This window comes from Myxine glutinosa, chromosome 7 (assembly GCF_964187855.1).
Source record: "Myxine glutinosa chromosome 7, kmMyxGlut1.1, whole genome shotgun sequence".
Lineage (NCBI taxonomy): Eukaryota > Metazoa > Chordata > Myxini > Myxiniformes > Myxinidae > Myxine > Myxine glutinosa.
In genome coordinates, this window is record NC_136267.1 from 84,404,128 (window position 1) to 84,422,846 (window position 18,719).

Consider the following 18,719-nt stretch of genomic DNA (forward strand, 5'->3'; position numbering starts at 1 on the left):
CAATCTGCCTGCTCTGGTTGATCTAATCTACACGTCGTATCAGGCCAGACTCCATGGTTGACTCTTAAATGCATTTTTCAACATGGCATAAGCACTAAGAATACTCCCTACAAAAAACAAAGCATGACCAGCCACACACCCTGCCCTAACTGATGCAGGACCAGCCACATGCAGGAAAGCTACACGCACTGCCTGAACTGATGCAGGACCAGACACATGGAAGAAAGCCACACACCTCGCCTGAAATGATGCAGGACCAGCCACATGCAGGAAAGCCCCAAGACCTGCCTGGACTGATGTGGAGTAATGTAAAATGATTCAAATCGGAGAATTAAAACGTCAATTCCTGGTAGTTAAAATCCAAATGGAAAAAATTACAAGGCATCATGGAATCAAACATGATCGGAAGTTAAGCTTCAGGAAGCAAAGCGATTCCAGGAGGGAAAAAACCCAGCAGGCTCAGGCATAACTTATGGATGGAGTAAGCAGCCTGCTTATCCCTGCACTGCTCTACATATGGTGCAAGTCTATGTGACTATACATGAGTGAAACAGGAACACACGGATAAGGCACCCTGGGACAGACAGCAAATTTCTGCTTGGAAAAATCGACCAAAACCCCTCCTTACCTCTATTACTGTAGTACAATGTATTAAACCTTCCTCAACTGTGATACTGTGGCGGTTACCTTATGTGCAGGTAACCGCATGTGGCGGTTACCTTATGTGATTACCTTATTTGGGCATAATACACGTGCACGGGCCTGTTGGACTTGTGGCTGTGCGGACGTGACGCACGCGCGGTTGCCGGAGCCACGCCCTCCGAAAGGGCTTTTGGCTTTATATAAGCGTGCCGACTTCCGTTCGAGTTTAGTGTGCTGGATCTTGCTGTTACAATAAACCATCTTCGAACACTATGAATGGCCTCGTTCTCTCGCCTTCCGCGACTCCTAAAATACTGTATATAAGCCTAGTCTAGCTAGGCCCATATTCAATCTAGTCAGTCTACTGTATATGCTGAACCATCTCGATGGCTTCTATACATGTCCTTCCTAAGCAGTGGTGACCAAAACTGTACACAATATTCTCGAAGAGGCCTCGCTAAATTCTTATACAGTGTTACACTACCACTTTTGATTTATAACTTATCCCGCTATGAATACAATCTAAACCCCTATTACCTCTACCTATAGTTGCCTGGCACTGCGCTGTATGCTTAGCCCCCACAACATCTAATGCCACCCCCTTGTGTGTGACACGCTCCAAGACTGCCCCTTGCATTATGTAATCCCTATTTTCATTATTCTTACCTATCCCCAACACCTTACATCTCTTTATGTTAAGCTGCATCTGCCAATCTTTTGGTCAGTCTATAAAAGTTTAGACTGTCCTGAATCTGATCACCCAGTCTCTTGTGTCGACCTCATTACCACCAAGCTTTCTGTCGTTTGCAAATTTAGAAAGCCGACTCTTAACCCCACGACCAAAATCGTCGACACAAGATATTCAGAATAATAATGGTCCCAGTACTGATCCCTGAGGTACTCCTCAACTTACTGCACATCTTGCCAGCCAGACATCCTCCCACTCACAGCCGTTCATTTCCTATGACAAAGCCAGTTTGCAGTCTTGTTACTTACCTGACGAGCCACGAGCTTCACAAGCCCTCAACTTAGCTCACAGCCTCATAAGTGGTACATTATCAAATGTCTTATCAAAGTCTATATACATACATCCTCATCCCTCATCGTAGTATTTCGTAGATGTAATTCCCTCATCTACCCAGTCAGAAACTATTTCATAAAACTCAAATAAATTTGTTAAACTTGACCACACTTTCTTAAGTCCATTCTGACTACCTTTAATTATTTCAAAATTGTTCAAATTGTCCCACATCTGCTCCTTAATTAACAACTCCAACACCGCACTCCACTGAAGTCAAGCTTTTGTCATACAAACAGTGACAACTCCATCTACATCTCTCTCCCTCTCTCTCTCTGACAACATGGATCAGCTTTGAACCACTTATCCCAACTCTCTCTCTTCCTCATATGTGGCGATTTCAATTGTCACCATGCGACTTGGCTGGGTGTTGGTAGCTCTCTCACCAGCAATGGCATTTCAGTAAAAGACTTCTTCACCAATGACTCTCAGTAAAGGGGTTAATCCGCCTGCTCTGTTTTGTCTAATCTACATACATGTCGAACCAGGTTCTGGTCTTCATCAATGATCTCTCTGACTCTCTTGAAAATCCTCTCTATCTCTTTGCTGATGACTCTACTCTCTGTCGCTCCATTCTTCATCCCTCAGATCGGCAGTCTGCAGCCTCCTCACTCTCTGCATACCTGGAAAAAATCACAGACTGGGCAAACAAGTGGAACATGTCTTTCAATCCTGACAAATCTCACACTCTTACAATGTCTCTCCGAAAAGACCGACTGGAAAACCCTCCCATCCACTTTCTGAATAATCCTCTCCAAGGAGTTCTGTCACTCAAGCTTTTGGGTCTCACTATCTGCCATGATCTTTCCTGGGAAAACCACATTTCAAATCTGGCCTCCAAAGCCAGTCGCCGACTGGGCATCCTCCGTCATGCGATGTCCCTCCTTGGCACACCTGAGCTCCTCACCACATACAAGGCTTTCATCCGCAGCTCAATGGAATACTGCTCTCCCCTCTGGGCTGGTGCTCCTGCCTAAACACCTAGCTCGTCTTCACGCTGTTGAAACCAAAGCATTCAGAATCATTGGAATCTCCCACGATGAAGCTAACTCCAAGGGCCTCTCACTCACTCACCGCAGGCAGGTTGGTGGTCTTTCCGTCTTCTACCGACTCCTCTCCGGCCTTGCCCCCCCCCCAGCTCTCTCTGGGCTCTGTCCCGCAAATATTCCTACAGGTCGCACAAGATCTGCCTGCAACCCTCTTATGGTTAAACTGCCAAAATCAAGACTCTCTGCTCACCTTCACTCCTTCATTCCTCTTTTCTCCCGCCTCTGGAACAAACTCCCTCACTCTCTTCAATCCCACTCCACCCTCCAGGTCTTTAAAACAACTGTTCACCACCATCTCTTATCTTCCCCCATCCAAAACCTTGATTTTTTTCTATCCCCGTTAATTTCACCCCAATTCCACTTTTTTTAAATACCAACTTCTGTCCTGGAAGTCCTTGGTGTCCTTGTGTTTTATACTTCTCCCACCCCCCCCCCCCCCTTCCCATGCCTCCTCCCCCCAAGCCCTCTCCCTCCCACACATCTCCCTGCTCTTAAATGTTGTGTGCTCTCAAGTGTTTGTGTGCTTCCCCTTCTCTTGTCTTCCGCTCCCTCTTTTTATATATTTTGTTTGTCTGGTTGATTTGTTTGTGAAGTAAATGTCAGCTCTTTCACGAGCCTCGATTCAGTATACCAAAAAAAAAAAAAAGTCTCCATGGTTGTATCTTGGCACATATCCTTTTATAAAGGGGCCTTTTCTACGCCCCGGGCATTTTACCCAATAATATTATTTGGCCCTGGAGCTCTACATTCCCTTAGTTTTTTCCATAACAGTTTCGTCACCTCCTCCACTCTGACTTGGATCTCCTCGAAAATGCCTTACTCACCCCAGGGATAGATACTCCCAGCTATTGGAAGAGATTTCAGCTTTGCTCTCAGCTTTACTATTCCTGTGTAAATGTAGAAGCCAAAAAAAAGAAATAATTTAATAAGCTGCCATTTCACCATCACCATCCACCAATTCTCCTATGCTATTCCTCAATGGGCCCACTCTCCTCTTGACCGATTCATTACTGCTATGTACTAAAAGAACGCCTTACTCTTATGTTTAATATATTCGACTGTCTTTTCTCTCTTGACTCATTTTGACTCAAAAACACAAACTTTCGGCTTATGACTCAAAAACCCATTCTATTTTGGCCTGCTGAGTTATTTTCTTAACGAGTCTCTGTTTTCCAATATGCTGTTGTGAGTTGGACTCCAGTTCTGTTATTTTGTACTTAATGAATGCCTTTTGCTTATCCATAACTAGCAGAAGTACCCGGCATTGCCGGGCGGGGGAGGGGAGAGGGAGGGGGAAGGCGAGGGGAGGGGAACGGGGGGAGAGCGAACCCCTTGGTAAAGCGAGCGATTTTTTTTTTCATAGCGTCATAGCGTCATAGCGTTCATATCGTTCATAGCGTCATAGCGTTCATATCGTTCATAGCGTCATAGCGTTCATATCGTTCATAGCGTTCAGAGCGTCATAGCGTTCATAGCGTCATAGCGTCATAGCGTTCATATCGTTCATAGCGTCATAGCGTTCATATCGTTCATAGCGTTCATAGCGTTCATAGCGTTCATAGCGTTCATAGCGTCATAGCGTTCATATCGTTCATAGCGTCATAGCGTTCATATCGTCATAGCGTTCATATCGTTCATAGCGTCATAGCGTTCATATCGTTCATAGCGTCATAGCGTTCATATCGTTCATAGCGTCATAGCGTTCATATCGTCATAGCGTTCATATCGTTCATAGCGTCATAGCGTTCATATCGTTCATAGCGTCATAGCGTTCATAGCATCATAGCGTTCATATCGTTCATAGCGTCATAGCGTTCATATCGTTCATAGCGTCATAGCGTTCATATCGTTCATAGCGTTCATATCGTTCATAGCGTCATAGCGTTCATATCGTTCATAGCGTCATAGCGTTCATATCGTTCATAGCGTCATAGCGTTCATAGCGTCATAGCGTCATAGCGTTCATATCGTTCATAGCGTCATAGCGTTCATATCGTTCATAGCGTCATAGCGTCATAGCGTTCATAGCATCATAGCGTCATAGCGTCATAGCGTTCATAGCGTTCATAGCGTCATAGCGTTCATATCGTTCATAGCGTCATAGCGTCATAGCGTTCATAGCGTCATAGCGTCATAGCGTCATAGCGTTCATAGCGTTCATAGCGTTCATATCGTTCATAGCGTCATAGCGTCATAGCGTCATAGCGTTTCATAGCGTCATAGCGATTTTTTTTTTCATAGCGTCATAGCGTCATATCGTTCATAGCGTTCATAGCGTCATAGCGTTCATAGCATTTCATAGCGTCATAGCGATTTTTTTTTTCATAGCGTCATAGCGTCATAGCGTTCATAGCGTTCATAGCGTCATCACGTGATCGCTCTGAGCGAATCAGTGCCCACCTGCTCTGATTCCGTTGATTCCGTGCGCTGAAATGCGCTGAGGTAAATATGAATAAAAAATATGGATCGTCAAATATTTTGAGTTCGGCCATGTTCGTCCCACGCTCAATGGCCATGTCTATGCCAAATATCAAGCACGTAAGCCTCTCCGTTTAGGAGTCTATCGGTAACATTACACACACACACACACACACACACACACACAAACTGTGTTTTATATATATAGATTGCACTGTATACATCCATTGTCCACCACCCTGATCTTTTTCGGCCTCTAACTCTACACCTCAGTGGAATATACCGACTCCGCACCATATACATTTGCTCCTTGTAGGTTAACTATACCCCATACACCATATACCATACACTTTACCCAATCAAAAGCTCCCAAACCACTTCTTATACCCTCAAAGTTTGCACTCCTAAAATCCAATAGCCTTACAAACTCATTGCAATCTTCATATCCCAACAATAGAGTAGCACTTACTACGTCGTGGTCGCTTGTCCCCAGATGTTCACCCACCTCCACCATATTGGAATCATTACTTAAAAAGAGGCCTAACACTACAACCCCTTCGTAGGCTTTTCTGCAAACTGGGTTAAAAAAAGCAATCTTTGACAATGGATATAAAATCTTCATCTGCTCTGCCATTCCCCTGTTCCTGGACCCAAACTATCCCTACAAATTAAAATCCATAACAATCAAAGCTCTTGCCTTATCACGTGCCTTTATAAATTCCTCATGTATCCCTCTTTCCTGCTCTTCCCTCAACCCAGGAGTCCTATAAAAGCATCATATCTTACTATTCTTGCAATCCCTAATCTTTATCCACACATAATCCACTACATTAACTCCCTCCTTAATGTCGTGCCTTTGTCTCGATACCAATAACAGTCTTTACCCAGACTGCCACACCTCCTGCCTTTTTCTCTTTCCCATTACACCTACAAACCCTGCAGCATTAAGTTCCAATCCTCCAGTTGGATTGCTCACTAAACCATGTTTCACTTACAGCAACGATGCCAGACCCCTCACCATCCACCCCAGCTTATAGCTTTTTCATTCATCTTTTTGGCATTCGTATAAAATACTTCAACATTTCCGTTCCGTTAACAATCCCCTGTTGTCCCGACCCTCCTACCACATCCTCAATTAACCTCGAGTCTAAAAAAAGTCCTAATTCATTTCTCCAAACCACCAAAAATCTTGGCACACCCTTCTGTTGAGCACCCCGCACCTGTCTGCATACACTTACAACAATAACCATACAGGGATCCCCACATATTCACAAACCCAAGCCCCTCCCACATCACCCCTCCAACTGGTTAATATCCATCACTATATTACATAAATCTGCACTGACTCCCACTCTTATTAGAATCCCAGAAAAAAAAACACATGACACCCCAAATTCTTCAAAAAGGTTCCCCCAAAAACTCGCACTATATTTTCAAAGGTTCCGAACAGATCCTCCCCATATAGTTATCCCCCTCATTCACAACTACCAATGTCCCAAGCAAACAATCTGACAAAATGTCATCATAAATTTCATCAATATCCCCATTGCCCCTCTAAAATAACACAAACTCTACGTTTTCTAGCCTTATGACAAAATGGGGGGTCCATATGGTCCTCATTCCTGAGAAATGGCCTCTCTCCCTCTCCTCCCTACCCAAACATGCACCACCACTCCCATCACCCACACTAAAAAAATTTGTGCACACTTTCAGTATTCCCATAACTTCCTGCAACCGCAACATTCCCAACACTAACCGCAACCCCAATGCCATTATCGCTGTCGTTTGAAACCCCCTCAACCACAGTACCCCGACTCACACAACCCCGACCCCACCTTCACCCAAGCTCTCACCCGCATGGAGACTGGCAACCTCACCCATCATACCCAGTCTGTCACCTACCCCCTATGCAACTCCATTGCCAGGAACACACTCTGCATTCCAATCATTGCCCATACTGTCTGTACCTCTCATGCCACCAACACCCCACCAAGGCATGAACCTGTCTTCGACCCACACAACAAACATGACAGAAGCTCTTCAAGCGATACCTCACCCTCAAACAAATCCACCAAATATGTTAACCCTTTTCTCAGTTTACCCACCAAAGCTCTAATTAAGCCACCTCCAAGTAATTACAACAGGAAAGGCTCTCACGATCAACACAAACAAGAACATCGCTCACATCACATCCAACAACAAATACACTGTTTGTAACTGCTCATGTATTTTGCCCGGCCTTGCACTTATCGAGTGACATCTGCTTCTTCAGGTCCTCATCTTCTTCGGACTTATACCCTTTTGGGCTACTATTGGTAGCAGGTTTATCACCATCTCGCTAGGCAGATTCAACACTTGAGTGATCCTGCTCTCCAATGCCCTTCCTCACGGAGCCCCGGTCGTGAGATCCAGTCCCTCCATGCCTGTCCTCCAGCCTCAGGCCAATGTGCTTCACTCCTCACTCCAAGATGCTCAGAAATGCTTCCTCAAATGATTGTCCAATTCATCTGGTTTGCTGAAACACTTGCCAATTGCCCGCCCACATAGGGAGCACCCATGGCCTTCAGGAGGCAGTCTTAGTCTGTCGACAGAGAACACTGTGGATGATTCACCCTCCCACCCTCTTCAATGGAACACTTGAAAGTCGAGAAAACATGACTGGAACCAACACTCCCAAATCAGGCCACCCAACCCGCCTGTCCCCCGGGTCTGATTGCCAGCCCTGGCAACTCTCGGAGAAGAGACCGCACTTGGACCCACTGTAGGGCGCAAAGGGAATTCACGTTAAAATGTTAGATGCATTCAGGGCAGACAGCCAGAGAATGTATCGCTGACCCTCCCTCCCAAGCCTGGCAGTCACAAGAAGACTCAATGGCTCAATCTCTGTGATGGGACTTGGCAGAGCTGCTTTCTAGTCCCATGGAGGCTATTTGGCTACTGCCGCTGCCTTGTTAGATGCTCTGGATCCCTTCTAGGCCTTTATGATATTGAGTGGATCTGATTCACCATCCACTAAATGGTCAAACGGTTTGTGATGGCACAGTCAAAACCCTCCTGCATTTTTTTTTTCCACATAACACTTTGCTCAAGTACCGGATTGCGCTCTGATGCCATGCATTTGACTAGTGCCACACTTGCACGGCACGGTGCAACATGGCAGCCACCTTCGCCGAGGCGCTGCAGCCTAGTTTCACAACGGATGTGCTAAACACACTCCTCCCACACACAGAGAACCAGGAAAGGGGTTGCTCCAAGCTCTAGTGCATAAAACCAACACACCAGTGCACGGGACACAGACACAATGTCCTGTAGCTCGGTCACGGTGAAAGTTGCAACACCACGTCCAACCACGACAAAACGAGTTGCAGGAAATGAGCCACAAAGTACGAACACAGGGAAGGCCAATCTCAATTGACTAGAATTAGACAACCAACTATGTGATGCAAAAACTAAACACACAGACAATGTCTACATATGCTGGCCACCCTCAACATGATCACAAGACAATTCTTTAAAGGGACTCTGAGTTCAATTATCAAATATATGTAAATAAGAGTGGGCTATAAAGGGGTCATTTTTTGTTTTGCTTAGGTGACAGTTTTTTTGTATTCCATTTGACCTATCTCAACATAAAATGACAAAATTTTCGGCCTGGGGTCCAAGAAAACAGTGTGCAGGGCAAAAATCCAAAATGGCTGCCGTTTTCCCTGAAAAATCACATTTTTAGCCATAACTTTGTCATTTCTGGGTCTTTTTACTTGGTTGTGGTGTCTAACCCTATGCTTATGGGGTCAGGCAATCTATTTATGCAATTAGAAGTAGTGTCAAACCTTCAGATGTTGAGTTAAGACATAATTTTGCTGTATGTTTTGAGTTAAGACATATTTTTGATGTTTTCGATGTTGAGTAATCATATTTTTATTAAGACATAAGTTATATTGTCTATTTTTATTTCACATTGTCTATTTTTGACACTACAATTTTTGCCCTGTACACTTTTTTCATGGACCCCAGGCCGAAAATTTTGTCATTTCATGTTGAGATCGGTCAAATGGAATACAAAAAAACTGTCACCTAAGAAGAATAACAATAAAAGTATTTTTGACCCCCGTATAGCCCACTCTTAACGTAAACACTGGTATATTTACAATTTGAACAATAAAACATAGAATGAACCAAGTAAGATAAGTAGTGCAGAAATCAGCAGTCAGGGTTCAGTGACAAAGAGAAATGTAACTTTGTTTAAAAAAAATCCCAATCACCCGCATTATTGGATATATATGGCAGATGGCTCTTCTTAAACGATCCATCCTTAAAATGTCAGAGATTATAAATAAATTACAAACAAAACATACTAGATGTGGTTTCTCATTCCTCCTATCCATCTCCCCCACTCTTTCTTCCCACTCTACCCTCACCACAATGTCCACACTCTCTCCAACCTCTCTCTGATTCTGCGCAAAGGTGGGTTCGGTGCAGCCAAAGCAGCCACATGGCAAACATTATACTGCGTGGTTTGCCTTTTCCTTCCAGAGAAAGCCAGAGCAGGAATTTATTTATGTTTATGGTACCAGTGATAACACTCCTACTCATTATTAAAGACACCGTCTGATCTTTGAAGTCCACCAACAAATGCTAGCAGATGGGACACCCAGGTTAACGTCCATCAGAGGGATGGCACCTTTTGTGATGCAACGCCTCGTCTATGAAGGACCAAATGTTCGGGAATCAAATCCAGATTAGGGAGCTCAAAGGTAAGTATGCTTCTTCTGCACCAAATAGTTCCTCATTACCCAGTGAGAAAAAAAATCCATTTTTATAGGGCTTCAAACCACGAAAGCTAAATAATTACATAACATGATACCATGGTGCAAGTGCTCACCTCAAAGTTGGAGTTTTTCTCAGCACTTTTAGCAAGGTGTAACACCGCACCTTTAGGCAAGATCAGAGGCTCTCTCGCTCCAGAAAAGGGGGTCTTGAGAGTTGACTGGCAGTCAAGGAAGGAAATCCAACTTCTGCCAACTCGAATAGCAAAACGAAACCACTGCCCATTGGCAACAGGCACAGAGAAAGAGGCAGCCTCAAGTCCATCATAAAAAAAGATCACCCGTTGCTGACCTGATTCCTCGGGACTGAGCGCGAGGCCCAAATAAACGCTCTGTTCAAACATGTCCATTATGGAGAAGAGGAATCCACCATTTTGATTGCTTGGGTGGATAGTTGCCAATATAGTGAAGTCTTGTGGAAAAGGAGTGGGGAACAAACCGTCGACGGACTCGGCGACGGATGCCCCACGACCGAAATGCAGCACCGGATAGCTGTCTGTGCCCGCAACATAGGAGATGTGGTTTGGGAAAGGCAATCCCACCATCTGAGTCAGGTCCATGTCTAAGGTCAGATTTTTGGCTGTGGAGACAGAAGCCACAAACAGTTGTTTGCCATGTGAGGTGAATTGATGTACAATCACAGTAATTAAGTTAAAAAAACAGGAAGCATGTGGATTTAGATATTAGTATTTTTATCCATTTACATATACTGTACTGCAAAAATAAATCATATATTCAACTGCATGATGCGATGTGTGCATGTAAAACTCTGAAAGAGGCAGGTGGTATTGCTATCTATATCTCACACACACACACACACACACACACTAAATGTACATATTCATCGAAGCAAAAACCTGTTTTATAATAACAACCAAACAAAGCAAGGAACGTGCGACCCTTTAACATTTTTGAACAGTTAGTAATGCAAAAACATATTATTATAACTTATTGTAACTGTCAAAACTTTTTTTTATACATATGAGTACATCAGAGAGAGAAAATATTTGTTAAGTACCAAGACTGAATCTCTGCAGGGAAACACTCAGTGCATGGCCAAGGGGAAAAACGGCGGATGCTCAAGGGGAAACGGCACACGGCCAAGGGGAGACGGCGCACAGTCAAGGGGAGATGGCGCACAGTCAAGGGGAGACGGCGCACAGTCAAGGGGAGACGGCGCACAGTCAAGGGGAGACGGCGCACAGTCAAGGGGAGACGGCGCACAGTCAAGGGGAGACGGCGCACAGTCAAGGGGAGATGGCGCACAGTCAAGGGGAGACGGCGCACAGTCAAGGGGAGACGGCGCACAGTCAAGGGGAGACGGCGCACAGTCAAGGGGAGACGGCGCACAGTCAAGGGGAGACAGCGCACAGTCAAGGGGAGACGGCGCACGGTCAAGGGGAGACGGCGCACGGTCAAGGGGAGACGGCGCACGGTCAAGGGGAGACGGCGCACGGTCAAGGGGAGACGGCGCACGGTCAAGGGGAAACGGCACACGGCCAAGGGGAGACGGCGCATGGTCAAGGGGAGACGGCACACAGTCAAGGGGAAACGGCGCACAGTCAAGGGGAGACGGCGCACAGTCAAGGGGAGACGGCACACAGTCAAGGGGAGACGGCACACAGTCAAGGGGAGACGGCACACAGTCAAGGGGAGACGGCACACAGTCAAGGGGAGACGGCGCACGGTCAAGGGGAGACGGCGCACGGTCAAGGGGAGACGGCGCACGGTCAAGGGGAGATGGCGCACGGTCAAGGGGAGACGGCGCACAGTCAAGGGGAGACGGCGCACAGTCAAGGGGAGACGGCGCACAGTCAAGGGGAGACGGCGCACAGTCAAGGGGAGACGGCGCACAGTCAGGGGAGACGGCGCACGGTCAAGGGGAGACGGCGCACGGTCAAGGGGAGACGGCGCACGGTCAAGGGGAGACGGCGCACGGTCAAGGGGAAACGGCACACGGCCAAGGGGAGACGGCGCATGGTCAAGGGGAGACGGCACACAGTCAAGGGGAAACGGCGCACAGTCAAGGGGAGACGGCGCACAGTCAAGGGGAGACGGCACACAGTCAAGGGGAGACGGCACACAGTCAAGGGGAGACGGCACACAGTCAAGGGGAGACGGCACACAGTCAAGGGGAGACGGCGCACGGTCAAGGGGAGACGGCGCACGGTCAAGGGGAGACGGCGCACGGTCAAGGGGAGATGGCGCACGGTCAAGGGGAGACGGCGCACGGTCAAGGGGAGACGGCGCACAGTCAAGGGGAGACGGCGCACAGTCAAGGGGAGACGGCGCACAGTCAAGGGGAGACGGCGCACAGTCAAGGGGAGACGGCACACGGCCAAGGGGAAACGGCACACGGCCAAGGGGAAACGGCACACGGCCAAGGGGAAACGGCACACGGCCAAGGGGAAACGGCACACGGCCAAGGGGAAACGGCACACGGCCAAGGGGAAACGGCACACGGCCAAGGGGAAACGGCACACGGCCAAGGGGAAACGGCACACGGCCAAGGGGAAACGGCACACGGCCAAGGGGAAACGGCACACGGCCAAGGGGAAACGGCACACGGCCAAGGGGAAACGGCACACGGCCAAGGGGAAACTGCGCATGGTAAAAGGGAAATGGCGCACGGCCAAGGGGAAACTGCACATGGTAAAAGGGGAAACGGCAAGGGGAAACGGCACACGGCCAAGGGGAAACTGCGCATGGTAAAAGGGAAATGGCGCACGGTCAAGGGGAAACTGCGCATGGTCAAAGGGAAATGGCACACGGCCAAGGGGAAACTGCGCATGGTAAAAGGGAAATGGCGCACGGTCAAGGGGAAACTGCGCATGGTCAAGGGGAAACGGTGCACAGCCAATGGGAGACGGCGCACAGTCAAGGGGAGACGGCGCACGGTCAAGGGGAGACGGCGCACAGTCAAGGGGAGACAGCGCATGGTCAAGGGGAAACGGTGCACAGCCAATGGGAGATGGCGCACGAACAAGGGGAAATGGCACACGGTCAAGGGGAAACGGCACACGGCCAAGGGGAAACGGCACACGGCCAAGGGGAAACGGCACACGGCCAAGGGGAAACGGCACACGGCCAAGGGGAAATGGCACACGGCCAAGGGGAAACGGCACACGGCCAAGGGGAAACGGCACACGGCCAAGGGGAAACGGCACACGGCCAAGGGGAAACGGCACACGGCCAAGTGGAAACTGCGCATGGTAAAAGGAAAATGGCGCACGGCCAAGGGGAAACTGCACATGGTGCAAGGGGAAACGGCACACGACCAAGGGGAAACTGCGCATGGTAAAAGGGAAATGGCGCACGGTCAAGGGGAAACTGCGCATGGTCAAAGGGAAATGGCACACGACCAAGGGGAAACTGTGCATGGTAAAAGGGAAATGGCGCACGGTCAAGGGGAAACTGCACATGGTCAAAGGGAAATGGCACACAGACAAGGGGAAACGACGCATGGCCAAGGGTAGACTGTGCACAGCCTAGCAGAAGAGGCATACATCCAAGTGGGAATGGCGCATCTCCAGGTGGGAATGGTTCACATCCAAGTAGGAACAGCAAACATCCCAGCAGGAACTGCGCATGTACAAGTAGGAACGGTACACGTTCAAGCAGAAACAGTGCACGTACAAGCCTTCAATAAGATTGATGTTGAAAGCTGTAGCAAAAACTAACTTGGAAGTGCACCACAGCAACGACAGGCCAAATGGCGTCATTTCCTTGTTTGAGGTCGTACAGGATCGTGTGACGACTACTTATACTCAGCGTAGTCGTGTGGCAAATGTTGACCCTTTGCATATTTCATACTGAATATGAATATTTAAATGCAATTGGTTTGATTCCCGACAAAAAATCATCTTTTGCCATGAAGTGAAGGCCTGGGGCCAACAATAAGCCAAGCTCCTCCCTCCCCTCTCTCCCCCGAGGGGGTCACACGACTATGTCTATGATGCACGATCACCCAACGGGGCATTACTTCTTGTTTTAACATTAATTCGATTAAGAATTGCAATTTGTATTGCAATTGCGTGTTGCAGTAATGTGGTCAATAAAAATAAATAATGTGGACACACACGGATATGGACACAAATACACAGACACACACACACACACACACACACACACACACACACACACACACACACACACACACACACACACACACACACACACACACACACACACACACACTTTAAATTAATCGTACAGCATCGGTTGTTCCTAAAATATAATATAATTTAATATAATTTATAATTTACATTATATAATTTTGTAAATGATGTTAATTTCATAACATCCCACATTAAATTTTATTTAAATTGTAAACCTCAAAACAAAGTTCCCTTACCTAAAGTAAGAACCTTAATCTGTAAGCAATTGACTGCTTTCCCGACTGCATGGATCATCAGGTGGTTTTTTCCTTTTTAAATTCAAGTTATTTTGGAGAAATATCATCATGAAGCTGATCAAATACAAACACATCATTAATTACAAGTAAATAAATCAATTTATTGATTATTTCACCAAAAATGAATCTTTTACCTCATCTGTGATTTACCTGATAATAATCAATGAACCAATTTCGAAGTGACGAACCCCAAAGGATGAAACAACTGATTTGCCTGTAAATAAGAAATACTTCAAGTATAATAGACTGTTCAATCCTTCGGGATTCATCAGTTGACTTCTTATTAGTCCTTGAGCCAACCGGCCATATTTTGAAGTGAATGCTCCGGCGGGGGGAGTAATTCTCATTATGATTTTCCATTAGACCAATGTCTCAAGTGTCAGAAAAGGTGTGATGGACATCTGAGAACGGTAGCTTAGTGCCCGGATGGACGCCATCTTTGAAACCACCCAGCTCGAAAATGCCCATTTGGTGGGGTACATTGTTGCACGTGTATCTGGACTTCTATACTAGCTATCGATGTGCGGTTGACGACTAAATATACGTCCGATGTGTACCGTCTAAATAAAAAATAATATGAAGCATTTTGTTTTAGATTAATTATCATAAAAATCAATTATCGAAAAAAAATCATATATTTTTCAATATTTTATTATTAGACTTGTACTTTTTTTAGTAAAACAACACTGGTATGATTTTCCAAATTATGCATTGTGCTACACCGTTTATCTGTCTATAAAAATAACTCAAAAACTAAAACATATCATCCACCACGAGTGTACACAAAAAATATATGAAAAGGCATGCACTTTCCACAAACCGAAACTATGTCAGTTGGAATTTCCCGCCGATAATCAACCCACAGAACCCAGTGCCGAAAGTGACGTCAGTCTATTCTATATCTATATTCTATATCTCAGTCTGAGATTTGTTGCGGTGACCTGATTAATTTCTGAGGGGGGGGGGGGGGGTGGGTGGCTTAAGAACTAAAAGTGAACATGTTAGATGGCGCCACATACAACTCTATTATAGAGTTGTATTGTGGCGCCATCTAACATGTTCACTGACTTGGATGAGTATGTCTATGTAAGCTGGCGAGCTTTTCGGATATCGGAGTAATCTAACGTCAGTCTTTTTGTTCTTTCAGCTGAGATGGCCGGTGTCGAGGCGAAACGGGCGAAGATTGAACCTGAGTCCGGAACGTGCATCCTGTGCAGCAAGAAGTCGCCACTCTCTGAACTAAGCAAGGCAGCGGGCAACAGTTCTTGGAAGACATTGTGTGACGCAGCCGCAGTTAGAAACTTTTATCCAATTCTAAAGCTAGTCCAAGAAGGCGCAGTTGAACTTCCTAATATTCCAATATTATACCATAGGGCTTGTAGATCAGACTTCACTCACAAAAACCACCTAGCTACTTTGACCAATGCAGCTAGAAGTTCTTCAGTTGATACTGGCGATGCGGTGCGACGGCGATCATCACGGGAAGAGACAGGATCAACTTCAACGGTCTACGATGATAAATGCATTTTTTGCCAGCGTGCTTCAAAATTCATAAAAGGCAGTCGTACCCGTGAAACAGTTGTCTTGGCTGTTGAACTTCGAGCAGATAAGACAATAAGAGATGCTGCTACAGCTCGCAATGATGAGAGAGTTTTGGCATTGACTACACGAGATATGGTTGCAGCTGAGGCTCACTACCACTTCTCCTGCTATAGAAACTACACACGGCCCCAAAAACCTCAAGTAGAAACTGACATTGAAGATAATATCGAGAAAAAAGAAATGATACGATGTATATTCAATTTCATTCGCACTGACTTGTTCTTGAACCCGAGGATTGTTCCAATAGTTGATGTTGCAACAGATATCCTGTCTTCAGATACATTTTCAGTTGATGTTCGTGACTCCATCAAGAAGAATCTGCAGCGCACATTACAAAGAGAGTTTGGAGAATCGCTCATCTTCTTCAATGTGAAACACCGTGTATACTTGATGCCCGATAATCTGACAAAGCGAGAGATTGCTGCAGAGTGCGTAAACCTGAAAGCAGAAGTGAAAGCATTTGAACGAACGGACGGTGAAAGTAACATTGTGCGTGCAGCTACTTCACTGCGACACCAGATCAAAGATGCTCATTACAATGAACGTTGGCCGCCTCAGCCAGCAGAACTCACTTCAGATTACGTGAAGATACCAGATTCTCTTCGTGTATTTCTGCATACTTTGATTTGCGGGAGTGGGGGTAGCTCTGCGCGTGCCGACACACTGGTATGGTCGATGGCTCAAGATATCATCAATGCTGTACACCGGGGTACCATCAGAACATCGAAGCATGTCCTACTTCCGTGGGTCATGAAAACGCTCACCGGTAATACAGAGGTCATCAGAATATTGAATCGACTCGGGCACGGATGTTCGTACACAGTTCTGGAAGAAATCGAGACAGCGCTATGCATAGACAAACTAGAACGGGCACTCGGTAGAGCGCATACCTTCGCCGCAGCTACTGTTCTGTACTTGGCATGGGAGTGTAGGGAACAGGACAACAAAAATACGATTTTGACCTTTTCGTGACCTTGACCTTGACCTTTGACCCGATTGCTCCCAAAATCTAATCAAATGTGTCCCGTATAATAACCAATCATCCCACCAAATTTCATGCAATTCGGTTGAATACTTTTTGAGTTATGCGAATAACATACACACACACACACAGACATACAAATAAATACACAGCGATCAAAACATAACCTTCCGCTTTTGCGAAGGTAATTAGCAAGTGTGGAGAAAGATACAGTACCACTTCCGTCACATGTGCACCCTTCGGTCCCGACTGTATTAGCATTCGATAACATCGACAGGCTAGAGGAATCGCTGAGTGGTGGCGGAACATCGCATCGCGTCAACGGTATCATCGTCCAACCGAAGTCGCAGTCGTGTTTGCCGCCCCAACCTCCATCGGCAGTATCCAAAGCAGATAAGAAGCGATCTATCCCGTCATCCAGCGATTTAGTTCCAATATACAGCGGTGGGAAACGAGAGGGCCCACCTGCAATCAAGCCTGCAGATCTTTCTGACACTCTTGCAGGCGCAACATCCCTTGCGCAGCGCCGAAATCACGTATGGATTATGACTCGCATGCTGGAACCATGCGACCAGACAATCAGTTCGTGGACTGGTTTCAACATCATGACTAGAGATCGTGTTCAGGTGACGGAAGATGTAGTTGGCTACCTGCCGACTATAAACGCGCCTGCCACAGATATGGCAACAGTGCAAGAAATCCTCAGAGAAGCTCTGAACATCATGTCATCACTTCAGCTTGAGCGTATACCGGTGGTGCTAGACCAGGCACTATTTGCTAAGGCGACCGAAATAGCATGGAAAGATGTCGATCGATATGGAAGAATCGTGCTCATGATGGGGAACTTCCATACCATCTGTAACTTCATGTCGAGCATTGGGAAAATGTTTGGAGATGCAGGCCTTCGGGATGTAGCTGTTGAGTCAGGAGTAATCGCTGAAGGTTCCATCAACAGGGTTCTGGAAGGCAAGCAATACAACCGTGCTGTGCGACTCCACAAGTTGATGTACGAGGCACTAATGCGCATCATTTGGAAGGGCTTCCAGGTGTGGATAGAAAGCAATCATCCTGACAAGGAACCCCAGATTCGAAGCACTGACCTCAAAATTCGCAGCATCAAGGAGGATGTTTGTCACGAGACTCTCGCTGCTGCTCTCGATGATGATTCATGTGTACAGAGCTTTGACATGTTCGCGAAATACCTACATTTTCTGCGAACCAAACATGGAGACCTGGCTCGCTTCTGGATGATGTATATTGATATGGTAGAGACCCTGCTGGGGTTGATTCGTGCGGATAGAGAAGGCGACTGGATGCTTCACTTGGCTTGTGTCAGAAGAGTGATCCCTTGGTGTTTCACAATGAACAAGGTGAACTATGCTAGATATCTACCAGTGTACTATGCACAGATGACGCAACTCCACGAAAAATGCCCCGAGTTGTACAGGCAAGCACTCGAATGTAGCCACGAGGAAGCAGACACGCGTATGTTTCTCCACGCAAAGCACGCCGCTACCCACTACAAGACGATCATCTTAGTGGCAGATGACACCGACGTTCTGATCATCAGTCTTCATCTCAGCAGAACCATCGATAGGCAGCTCTTCATCAGACGAGGAACAAAGGTTCGAGTCAGAATGATCGACGTTGGAAAGTTGGCTGCGGTATTGGGGTCTGGAGTTTGCAGTGCATTGCCAGGGCTTCATGC

At 46.6% G+C, this 18,719-nt stretch overlaps 1 protein-coding gene across 5 annotated transcripts in view; it reads right to left on the reverse strand.

The window, feature by feature from the left end:
- The window catches only part of LOC137414408 (uncharacterized), a 383,519-nt gene that overhangs the window by 147,832 nt on the left and 216,968 nt on the right, over window positions 1-18,719 (reverse strand). For all 5 annotated transcript variants that reach the window (XM_078781942.1, XM_068099932.2, XM_068099930.2 and 2 more), the window contains one exon: window positions 10,070-10,593. In XM_078781942.1, the coding sequence (XP_078638068.1) occupies window positions 10,070-10,593 (524 nt within the window). The remainder of the gene's footprint in view (window positions 1-10,069; window positions 10,594-18,719) is intronic.